At 42.6% G+C, this 12,580-nt stretch overlaps 1 protein-coding gene across 10 annotated transcripts in view; it reads left to right on the forward strand.

Moving 5' to 3' along the window:
* The window catches only part of MGAT5 (alpha-1,6-mannosylglycoprotein 6-beta-N-acetylglucosaminyltransferase), a 327,811-nt gene that overhangs the window by 264,202 nt on the left and 51,029 nt on the right, over positions 1-12,580 (forward strand). For all 10 annotated transcript variants that reach the window (XM_031008588.2, XM_031008589.3, XM_019022285.4 and 7 more), the window contains one exon: positions 11,796-11,945. In XM_031008588.2, coding sequence (XP_030864448.2) covers positions 11,796-11,945 — 150 coding nt within the window. The remainder of the gene's footprint in view (positions 1-11,795; positions 11,946-12,580) is intronic.

The raw sequence follows: 12,580 nt of genomic DNA on the forward strand, positions 1-12,580 counted from the left end.
GGTAGATTCTTTAAGTCTCCTTTAACGGGAGCTTATTTGTTAAACCAGGTTATTTATCCTTGTAGAGTTGCCCACCGTCTAAATTTTACTAATTGCATACCTGTGGTCTTCCTCCAGTATATTTTCTGAAGTTGGTAGATGAGATACAGCAGCCTGATCAAATTCAGGTTTGATTTTTTTTGGGGGGTGGGGGGATGGTCGGAGTCTCGCTCTGTTGCCCAAACTGGAGTGCAGTGGTGCAATCTCGGCTCACTGCAACCTCCACCTCCCGGTTCAAGCAATTCTCCTGCCTCAGCCTCCCGGGTAGCTGTTATTACAGGTGCACACCACCACATCTGGCCAATTTTTGTATTTTTAGTAGAGATGGGGTTTCACCATGTTGGCCAGGCTGGTCTCAAACTCCTGATCTCCAGTGATTGGCCTCCCCAAGTGCGTGAGCCACTGCCCCCAGCCCAGGTTTGATTTTTGCAGGGCTACTTTATAAGGGGTTTTGAGATATTGGCATCAGGAGGCACATAATGTCCGGTTATCTTGCTTTTTTCTTCATGTTAGCAGCCATTAAGAATAACTGCCTAGACCCATTAGTTCATTAGTACTTGCTAGTGATAGTCTAATTAAGTGTCTTTATGAACTCACTTAATTTAAATATATTTGTTTTCCAGTCCATTGCATTCTATGCTGACGAGTAATGCTATATTGACTAGTAAATATAGCTTGTAAAGACTAAGCTTGGGAATCTCTGAAAAGTCATCTCAGGAAACAGACCTAGACAACATCTGCACTAAGCTAGCACCCTCTGTCTTTTCCAGATTTGCTCCTTTTTTAAAGGAAGGCTGTTTCTCACTTTAATTTTTCTAAGTGGCGTTTAGCCTCAGCCTCTGTGCTACTCCATATGCTTTCCCAGCTGAACTATCAGACCAACCAGCTAGGTAGGTTCCCTGGTGATTAATTTTTTCTTGGAGCCCCTGAGGCCTGTAGTCATGCACATATGGTGTCTAATGGCTTGGTGGATAACTGAGTTAATGGTGTGTGAAGGTGACCTGAATAAATTTGGAATCAAAACTAATGCAGGTTATGGCAAGCTGGTCCCATCATAAATTTGGAGTACTTGTATTCTTGCCTAAGTAAGTGTTAGGTGACTCCTTTGGAGAGAAACTATGTGGTCCTGAGTTCAGAAATTCTGTTAAGGACACAGGAGACCAAATGCCTCCTCTTGTGAACCTTGTATTGAACATGTTCACTTTCCCTTTCTCACATTCAACCGGAGTTCAGAAAAATATCATCATTCTCCTTTTACAATTATTCTTTCTAAACTGAGAACGTGAATAACTAGGACAGGCAGGGCGTTGGTGTGGTTTCATCACTTTTTCCCAATCCTTCCTGCAGTTTTTTGCAAGCCTTCCATTCCACACTTCAGACTGCCACTGGGTCTTCAGTTTGTTTTTGATTGTTGGAGCCATGTCAATGAAAAAATGCTGAGTTTGACCTCTCAATATATGGATACTAATGTATTGATAAAAATGGAGAGTAGAATAATGGTATGTATGGTATACAAATATTACACTGTAAAGAAACACGTTCCTATTTTTTTGTGCATCCCCGTGGATCATCTCATGCATCCCCCTTTGAGGTTCACTTTTTAGATCAGGCACTGCTTGAGGTGCCAGCAAAACAGCTACCCTCCAATCAAGTCAAACACCAAAAGCAAAATCCAACTTCAGTTACTTTGTTTGTTTGTTTGTTTATTATACTTTTTCTAGGGTACATGTGCACAACGTGCAGTTTTGTTACATATGTATACATGTGCCATGTTGGTGTGCTGCACCCATTAACTCGTCATTTACATTAGGTATATCTCCTAATGCTATCTTTTTTAAATCAGAAAATATAGAAAGGAATTATTTTTATTTCAATATATGTTTCTTTTGTTTTCAGAAATTAAAGTGTATTCAAATCACATGGCAGAACCCTGTAACTATTTTAAATGTAGGACTAATCCAAAGACTTTAACCTTGTCCTATGTCTACTGTTATTTTCATGGAGGAGTCTGTCTTAAACACAGATTTATGTCACATGATACGTATTCTGTCTGAAAACACTTCCCCCTAACCCTGCCGCCCCCAAATCTAAGTGAAATATAATGGTCACTGATTTTTGGTAAAAATAGTTGCTGCAGAGTTCCTTTAACATAGCAAGTTATTTGGGCCTAGGTCTCCACTGAAGCGGGCCATTTCCAACCTCTCTGTATGGTTTCTTTTACTGGATAAATGTCTCTTCTTTAGCATCTTTTATGCCATCTCTCAGACTTTTGCCTCTCTTTGTCTTGTTTCAGACCCTAAAGGTCTTTGTTTCTTGGACTCCTATTTCTTTTAGCATGTGTCAATTGAGCAACTTCAGATGCTGTTGATCTAGACTATCTGATCAGGTCCTTGCCCCACTGAAGCTTGGAATCAAGTAAGAGGAGGGGACATATTGAACTCTCAAGCAGTGTTTAACCAGGTGGGAGACAGCAATAAGCAGAGGATTAGGGCTCCATTGGCTGGGGATGGAGATTGAGTGCTGAGAGAGTCGAGGAGGTAGGTGGTGCCGTTAGTGATCTGCTTGAGGAAACCATCCAAAAGAGGCTACCACTTGGAGCTCTTCAAAAGGGGCCTTACCTGGGGTGGTGAATGGCAGGATGGCATTTCTAAGCAGGAGAGAGTGTCTTGAACAAAGACTGGAAACTACAGTTAGTTAGCCTTGGCTGAGTGTTTGGGCTGCTGTGATAAAGTACCATAGACTAGGTGACTTATAAATAGCAGAAATTTATTTCTCACAGTTCTGGAGGCTGAAAGTCTGAGATCAGGGTGCCACTATGGTTGGGTTCTGGTGAGGGCCCTCTTCTGGGTTACAGACAGCCAATGTCTTATCCTTACCTGGTGGAAAGAGTGACCTAGATCTCTGGTCTCTTCTTAAAAGGGCACTATTCCTATCCATGAGGACTTCACCCTTGTGACCTCTTTACTTCCCACAGGCCTCACCTCCTAGTACTATCACAGGGGGGATAAGGATTTCAACAGCGGGGATATGAATTTTGGGGGACACAGACAATTAGTCTGTAACAATCCTGGACGTGGGATGGACAAGAAAGACTTGGCTAGAATAGAACCACAAGGTTGATAAGTCATGAGAAGAATCCTTTGTAGTTTGAGTCACTTAACCACATTATCTCATGTGAGCCTTTGGGCCTCTCCAGGAGGGAGGGTGGTTATTAACTGAAGAGTCCAGGTGCAGGTGGGTGAAACCACTTCCCAAGGGCACATAGCCAGCAAAGGGCAATGTCAAAGTTTGAAATCCTGGTTTCCTGGCTCTGGGTCCTTCTCCCTTTTTCTTATAGACACACCTCTCTATAGGGTGTGTCGTGTTGGCATTGGTAACAGGGCAGAGCTTCAGCACTCAGAAGCTGCCTGAGAAATGGGGAAGAGGACGTAGAAAGTGAGAGATTTTCTGAAACCATTGATGAGTATGAGACCTCGGCTTTGCTTTACCAGTGTATTTTAATTGTTCCTGTTTTCAAACTGCTGCTTGCAAATTAGACACTTCAGCTGCTTTTCCTTTCAAATATGTTTATTTGCAGCATTTTAGATTGGAAGGCACTCTAATTAGAGTGATCACTTTTATTTTGCTATCTTCATGTTTTTAAGAAATCAGGAATGAGATGAATAAATTTCAAGAGGCATGTGATTTATTTTGAGGAGAGAGATGGAGAGGATATTTTTAGCTTCTGTCTTAAAAATCAGCTGTTCATTTAAAGCCTGGTGGTCAGCTGTCCTTTAAAGGGACCTTACGCTGCTATACCTGAATCAGAATCTCAATCTGTACACCTCAAACACAAAGAGATCGTGCCTGGAATTTAGAAGTTTGTTCTTAGCTTGGTGGGAGCAGGGGAAGGAAGGAGCCCAAGAAGAGTCTTGTGTTTTAAGTGGCCTGGTTTGTCACATGTCAAGTCCCCGCCTACAACAACAGCATGTTGACACTCGGTATTCTGAGGGGAGAGATTATGTGCATTATTACCAGTGGACACATCCATCATCATGAAGCCATGGGTATTAATGCATATGGCATGGGGCTGAGTGCCTCAGCAAGGAAATTTAGCAAGCACAGCCCTACAACTAGAGCTTAAAATTAGAAATGCACCTTAGTGATGTGGCATAGTGGAAACCAGCCTATGCCGTCCCACCCAGAAGGGGGCACCCCTGGGTCAGTGGGCCCAGCATCTAGGACAGAAAGCCCTTTGGTGAGGGATGGGTCTGCCCCACACCACACGAAGGCATTGCATCCTCTGAGGTCCATGGTGTGCCCAATCTCAGCCATAACTAAGTGCTGGGTAGAGCTCTTTGAGATGCATGAGCCTTGGGGACAGCGAGTTTGTGAAAGAATGTGCCTTCACATAATAATTTAAAAATCTCATTTGTTTCCATGAACACCCACGTGAGATAATAGGGCAGGTTTAATATTCCTTCATTTTACAGATAAGAAAACTGAACTTTGGGAACTTGCCTAAGTCCCATAAGAAGTTAGTCAGAGAACTGGAATAAAAACACAGATTACTTCATTCTTGACCCCAAACTGCCTGCTAAATTTTACACAAATATGGATAGGGCCCCAGAAAAGGCCAGATTACCTCAGATCAGTGTGGGAGGGCTGGCCTGCCTGTGTAAAGGCTATTTACAGAGACCAGTTCTCCCCTGTCTCCACTCTTGAGTAATTAATGCCACCCCTTCTGTGAGACTGCTGGTAAGAGCTGCCAAGCATAAGGATCTTCAAAAAGTCTTGTCTTTTTGAAGCAGTGCTGTTTACCCTGCGTATAATTATTATAACAATGAGAGCTTCCTGGCACATTAAATTATGTCTTATTTGGAGTCTGTCATCCCCCCGTGCAGACAATGAAGTCAAGAGCTGGGATGGCACCAGAAGGGGCATTGCAACCTGCCTGAATCTGGCTGTCCTGGTGTCCCCAGAGAGGTGCCTTTTATTGTCTATTGGGGCTTCAAAGAGAGGAACATCTCCAAATACTACTCTAGAATCATATGATTTATTATTTTACAGTAAATTAAGCACTGAGTGAAATTGTTTCAGCCCTTGACTCTGTGCCGCCATGCTTCTCCACAACATGGTGGCCTGGTCTCATGTTTTATGTAATTCAGAATCAAACTAATGAAGCTGTCCTGGTTGCACCCCACCCCCACCCCCACCACCTGCTGCTTTGGAAGGATCCAGGGAGAAGCATATGCATATTGAGTGGAGTATAAACTCCTTCCTTATGTGTGGTGCATTGAATTCAGGCTGCCCTTTTTCTTCCTAACTTTGAGAGGCTGGCAGGAAGGTAGTGGGCCCTGCCTCACACGCCTTTTTCCCTTTCTGGTTTCCCAATGAAACTGGGCCTTCTCCACTCATCCCACCTCCCAGATTTCTACATAATTACTATATATGAGACGTGCCCATTGGAGCTGCCAAATGTGATTTTGCAGACAGGTCTTATCTTTCTCCCTTGGTTGTAAGATAATTACAAGTAGAAAAGTTGGAAATTACAAGAAAGCAATTACTTTTCATCCTGGCCTGCAGAAATTGTGTTCTGCCAGTCACTGTGTGTGTTCTTATTTTTATATTTTGCTTCATATGAAAAAAACTTTTTGAAATTAATTTTAAGAATGTTTCTTGATCAACTGAGTGAAGATCAGTTGACATCTGCTAATACTGTCCTTTAACATGAATATATGAAGAGTATTACTTTGATGGAATCCCTCACAGATTTACAACAGTTAATACTGGAAAACACAAAATGTAATTTTATTCCTTACTAAGAGAGACCAATATATAGATAGAATTGTTCCCCCTTCTTGTTACCAAGAAATACACTAAAATGATTTAAAAGTATTAATGTATTACTTTATATTTTTCATATTATTTTTAATTTATTCTTTACTGATGTGATTGGGTGGTACTTGGCCTCTGTGGTTTGGTTCCTGGCCTTTGGGGCCTCAGTTTAATTGTCAGAGGAAGCCTCGTCACAGTTAATGCCAATGTGACCATGCAGTTTTCCAAAATTCTTCCCTGACAACTCTCACAGGATGGTCCTGTAATAATAGGAGACACTTCTCCCTTGCCTTTAAACAGTATCTGGCCAAGCTCATCAAGGTATCTCCTCCTTTCAGGAAAGGATATTCAGTCCATGATTTCCTGACCCTTTAGGGATTCTATAAAACATGCAATTTCAGTTTGCCAAGGCAAAACCTTCCACTGTGACAGCCCTCTTTGTCACTAAACAGTCTGTTTTCTGTGGTTACTGCCCAGATAGGTGGAAAACAGAAAGCTCATGGAGGAGTCTGCTGACACATTTGGGCTGTGGTGGTGTGTTTTCAACCTACCAGCCTGTTTTCTGCATGGTAGTATAGCTGGTGGGCTTTGTTGCTTTAGGACCATGCCAATCAGAGTAGATGAAGGAACATCATTATCCATAAGTGACTGCATTTGCATTGAGGAAAAGAGAAACCAGCTCTGCAATTTGAAGGCCTCCTCCCCTTCTTAAAGCAGAAAGGAGGTCATGCCAAAGGGTTTCTTGTTTTCACAAACTGGCTGGTGGTTCCCCAGGGTTCTTTAAGAGCCGTTCGTTAAATGGCAGAAAGCTCTGTGCTAAGGCAGAGAAAATCCTGAAAAACAAAAGTGCTGGAAAATAGAGACCCACACTGACCAGTTCGGACTGAGAGATGTAGAGTGGGCATAAGCATTGGTTCCACATGGGCAGTGATGTGAAGGTGCTAGCCAGCTCAGGACTCTCTTGTCTAGCTTGTCCCGTTTTGTGGCTTTGGAGTAGTATTAGCACCTTGTTTTTAAAAGCAAGGGTACATACTTAAACATATTTTAAATGCATTTTATTCCCAGTGCTGGCTCAGCACTGCACATGTAATAGTTGTCTAAAAGAACCATTAAGTGGTATTACTTCCTATTTATGGATGAGACTTTTGCCATCAAGTTGCAAATACAGGACCATTGCTCTTTCCGTACCACCCATTTAGCCTCAGAAATCTCCCTATGTCTGTCTTTGGACTAGAAACCAAAATTCTCACCTAATTGGACAGTAGAGAATAATAAGTAAAGTGTTTGTGGCTGTTCTTTCCTCCCGCTCATTCCCCCAGATAGGCAAATTCTAGAGCCACTCAGTATCATACTTGAGACCCATTGCCCAAGATGAATCCTAATTTATACCAGATGAGCTCAAGCCAAGACTAAATGTGGAGGCCAGTACATGAAAGGAAGCAGACTCCCCTCTTTTTAGTGCCTGTGGGCCAATAGGTGGAAGGTTTTGCCTTGGCAAACTGAAATTGCATGTTTTATAGAATCCCTAAAGGGTCAGGAAATCATGGACTGAATATCCTTTCCTGAAAGGAGGAGATACCTTGATGAGCTTGCAGCACTATTTACAATAGCCAAGATACGGAATTAGCTTGAGTGTCCATCAGCGGATGAATGGATAAAGAAAATATGTACATAATGGAATACGATTCAGCCATTTAAAAAAATGGCAGTCTGTAGTTTGCAGCAATATGGATGGAGCTGGAGATCATTATGTTAAGTGAAATAAGCAAGTCACAGATGTCGAATGTTCTCACTCCTATGTAGGAGCTAAAAAGGTGGCCCTCATGGAGGTAGAAAGTAGAATGACAGATACCAGAGGCTGGGAAAAGGGGTAGGTGGGAATAAAGAGTAGTGAGTTAATGTACAAACATAAAGGTGGATAGAAGGAATAAGTTCTGGTGTTCAATAGTAGACAAGGGTGACTATAGTTACCAACAGTATATTGTCTATTTCAGATTAGCTAGAAGAAAGGACTTGAAATGTTCCCAAAACAAAGAAATGATAAATGTTTGAGGTGATGGATACCCTAAATACCCTGATTTGATCATCACATGTAGTATCCATGTATTGAAATATAACATATATCCCATAAACATGTACAATTATTATCAATTTTAAAATGTTGTAAAATAAGTTGGGGAATAAGTTCTGATTCTCTAGTTCTGCATTCTACCACTCCCCCCTGCTGTGGACTTACAGGAGTGTTGCGTAAATTGAATTGTTTTTCTAAAGCTTTCTCTCCAAGCTCTGAATATCTTATGACTGGTTCTGAACATGTACCTGCCTCCAGCTACAACCATAAACAGCTGAAGAGACACTGACAACACAGCTCATTGACTCCAGCATGCACTCTCCTTCCCTTTGCATCTCCTCCCCTCAAATGAGCTTAGGTGGATTTAAATTTTAATCAGTTAGATCAGTTGTTCTTAATGAGAATTTAAATTGAACTAGAGAATAAAAGCATTCGGGGGGCTGCTGGTTGCTCAGCTGGAGCCTTTGGGCGACAGAGGTGGTTGCATGCTGTGATATGATACTCAGTGCAGGCCCTTTTTGACTGCATCTCCAGAGATCTGTTGGTGATAAAGTTTTTAGAGCAGATAATTTTCTTTGACCTTAGTCTCTTAAGTTGGAGAAGGAAAGCTTTCTAAGAAGTGATCTCGATCCAGTTCTTAGATCAGTGGGACATCCAGGTCTATGGTGGTCACCTATGGTCACCTTCACCCTGGGCCTGGATGACCAAAGTAAGGGAAGGGAAGGGGGAGTGTATGCTGGAAAATGTCTCTTACCTCTAACCCCCTCCCCACTTTGAGCCTTCCCGTGTGTAGGGGAAAGGCAGACAAGGACACCTATAATTTTAAAAATCCTGAATATCCTGCATCTTAAACACAAAAGATAAGAGTGTCCATGAAGACAGAAGGGGATCCTTTGAGCCCCTTGATGGCAAGAACTGACCCTTCCATCCTGGAGAAGAGGAGACCAATTTGATATTATGGAGGCAGAATATACAGGACTGTGTGACTAATTCGACATGTGTGTCCATGGAGCTTGAAGGGGACAGAATCACAGGTGCAAAACTGGTGTAGGTACTTGGCTGGGAGTTTGGTATGAGAGGCTTCTGGGGCACCTTTACCTGGAATAGGCAGCATGGTTCATCTGCACCAGGATTCTACTCAGAACTCTTACAAGTGGTAACAAGAGACCTGAGGTAGAAGTACCTAATTGTTACATCAATGTCAAAGGCTAAAGTTAGGCTTGAAACTTTTTTTTTCCTCTAATCAGCTGTTGGGATTTTCATGTTTATGAAATTGGTAAATCCTTTCTGAAGGTAATCTCTAGTTTTGGATTTTACCATGCCTAAAAGTTAGTAAGTTCATACACTTTATTAGTCTTTACATATACCTCTTTATATTTGCCTGAACTTGCCCCCTTGTTATACTTCAAGAAACCCCAGCCTTTTCTGGGATTTAATGGCAGTACATATGTAATCTAGTACCTTGTTACTTTCCCAGGCATTTAGTCTGGGAACCCTAATCTTGAGTCTGTCTACAGTGGATATTTTTCTCCAGGACAGGAACCAAATGGGCCAGTTACTGGTCTGCCCTGTAGCTCACCACAGACATAGCCTAGGGGCCTTTGGCCCATCTTCACTAGTTGGCAACTGGCTTTTTAGGCGAAATGCCTCCTTTTGCATAAAGGAGACATGCCTGTCCCCACCTGCACCGCCCATCTCCTGCTTTAAGGCCAGCAAGATGTCCCATGATGCCTCCTTGTAGATGAGTGAAATCCACACAGGGAAACTCAAGTAAAAATATGGGGTGGGGTCTGGGAAGAGCTGTGTTTATTATAAGGATCCAGAGGGACCTGGGGAATTTAGGATAGGGAACCACCGTGGGTGGAATAAGAACCAGAGTGGCTCCAGGACCTAGTTTTTTCTCCTCTGTCTCTCTGCTTTCTTTTCCCACTCTCTTCTCTCCCCTTCCTTCTCCTTATTCTCCTTCTACTCCTCTTTTTTTTCTATCTCTGTGTCATGCTTGCAGTGGTGATGTTTTGGTTGTAGTCACGCTCTTGGGTCCCTCTTATGACTGACTGTCTGTGTCTTCCCCTCTCCTTTAGCCTTTACTTGGTTCTTTTCCCAACCCACCCGCCAAAACTGGCAACCAGCTTCCTCAGAACTTGTTATCTGGCTCGTAATTGCCCAGACTCCAACGCTCAAATGACCTTTTTGCTCTAAAGCCAGTGGCCATCTGGCAGTAATCTCCCTGTATACAGGATTCTGAGTTCCCAAGAGAGCATCTGGTTGGCTCCCCTTGCCTTCCTGAGCCTGCTACATCATTCCTGGGCTGCTGGCCAGCCTAGGGTGGGTCCCCTCAGGTCAGACACACCCTGGGCAGGTCAGCAGCCAGCGGTGGGGACAGGGTACACAGAGCCCCCTGCCTACTTGACAGGAGCTGTGGGTGGGGGCAGGAGTTACCAGATACATCTAGCACAAGAACCATATCCTAGAACCCTTCAAACTAACATATGCCAGGTAGGTGTAAGCTTCTGTACTAATTTAAAAGTATACATTTCTAAGTTAATGAATTCAGCATCTTGTGGCCATACCAGACATGGCATGGAATTAAACTTTCAGTCCCACTGTTCATTTTATTCATACATTAGGGTGGCAAGGGTGGTCTTGCTCATTGCAAGCAAAGTCATCCTGGTTCATGAAATGAAGAATGTGGACTGTGCAGTTTTCCCAGTCATGAAGACTTTTGATACATCACTTGAAATGTTTCTCCTGAAGTTGAGGGTCTTTTGTAATATCACCAGGGCAGTGAATGGCAGAGACCAGATCATGAATCGCTTCATTTAGAGCCTGCCTCCGGGCTTCCCTGCACTCTGTGGCTGCTAATACCACACCCCTGTGTCCCTTGTGGTCTTAAGTCACAAAACCAGCTATTATTAGATTTGCCTGGAGTGTCTGAAAACAGGCTTAGAATGAGGAAACCTTGTCCCACTTTTATACAACTGGAAAACATTACAGAACTTGACTTTTTGAAAATTTCCCAAAAAAAGGAAAAGAAAAACCCACAAACCCCAGCTTGTACAGTTTAGTCACAGGGAAACACAGAGGTAAAAAAGGTGAACTTGCTTCCACTTCACAGGTGGTTTTGATTTCGAAAACGTGCCTCAAAATTCAGTGCCTACAAATACAAGAAAAGGGGTTTGGTTGTGCTTCTAATAGTATAAGTAAAATTACTCTTGAATGTTTCAGGGCTCATCAAAATTTACATTTATTCTCTTTTTCTACTTTTATCTACCTGAGTATTCTCATTATCTCTCCAGCTGTGAGAAACTCTCATCTTCCCATGATCCCAAATTAGGTGGGATCCACTTCTGACAACATGAGTTAATCATCACTAGAAACATTGGCAAGAGCTGGGGAATGTTTGTATTCCTCTGGGACAGCTTAGCATCTCTGGGTAAATATTCCAGTCCAACTGACTGCCTTCCCCGGGCTGTCCTTCCCCAAACTTCCTTTCCTAGAGGTAGGAAGAGCCAAAATCAACTGTTAGGTCTGTGGTAATTTACAAAGCAAGGATGATATTTCAAAACAGTTGGCTATATAATGTATTTCTTCTTGCAAAATTATACAGTTGGTATTCAGTAATATGTTGCCATATAATGTATTTCTTCTTAAAAAATTATACAATGGCTATATGACTGTTTATGTCCTCAAAGTCCAGCCAGATTACTTTTCAAAGAAATTTTAGCAGTTTGATTGCCAAATTCCTGTGATCTCCATATTAAGAACTCTCTGTCTGTGGCCTCTAGTCTTAGAAGTTCTAGTCCATGATACAGGTTGTTATGCAAATGAAAGACAAAGAGAAATGTCTTCTGCTTGTTTTCTTCTTTAGAATAAGAAGATCTACTTGGACATTATTCACACATACATGGAAGTGCATGCAACTGTTTATGGCTCCAGCACAAAGAATATTCCCAGTTACGTGAAAAACCATGGTATCCTCAGTGGACGGGACCTGCAGTTTCTTCTTCGAGAAACCAAGGTAAAAATTCACCAGGGATGTGGTGTTCAGGTTATTGCCATTGGCTGTGAAAATGGGATCAGAATATTTCATGCTTGTTTTTCAATGCTGCAATAAACTCTTGTGGCTATTTTGGGGCAGCAGTTTGCTAGACCAATAGCAGCTGAAAAGTAAGTGAATTGTGGAATGAGATTGCTACAGTTTTGTTCATTGATTTATTCAAAAATCGTATTTACTAAGGACCTACTCAGTGTTAGGTGTCAAGCAAGGGGCTAAGGATAAGGCTGCAAATGGAAAAGGTAAAGCCCTGCCTGGAAGGACAGACTTTCTAATAGAGCAGCAGCTTTCATAGTAAGCCAGGGGTGCTGAACTCTTCCCCCAACCCAGTCATCACTGTTCAAGGAGTGGGTTTCCCAACCAGCTTTTCCTCATACCTCCTTGTTCACCAAGTACGCATTGGACAGTGAAGAAGTTCAGATGAGGGCAAAGTCCCTGTGGGCTCGGGAAGCAGAGCAAGCATCAGGAGAGATGCAAGAGATGAAAGATGGATGGAGTGTAGACACACCTGGCATGTGGGCCAAACAGGAGTTAGAGTCAGGTGGTGGAGGTGGAGGTGGCATATTCAGGAAAGAGCTAGAAGCCAACCCAGCTAGTCT

The sequence above is a fragment of the Gorilla gorilla genome, chromosome 11 (assembly GCF_029281585.2).
Source record: "Gorilla gorilla gorilla isolate KB3781 chromosome 11, NHGRI_mGorGor1-v2.1_pri, whole genome shotgun sequence".
NCBI classification, from domain to species: Eukaryota; Metazoa; Chordata; class Mammalia; order Primates; family Hominidae; genus Gorilla; species Gorilla gorilla.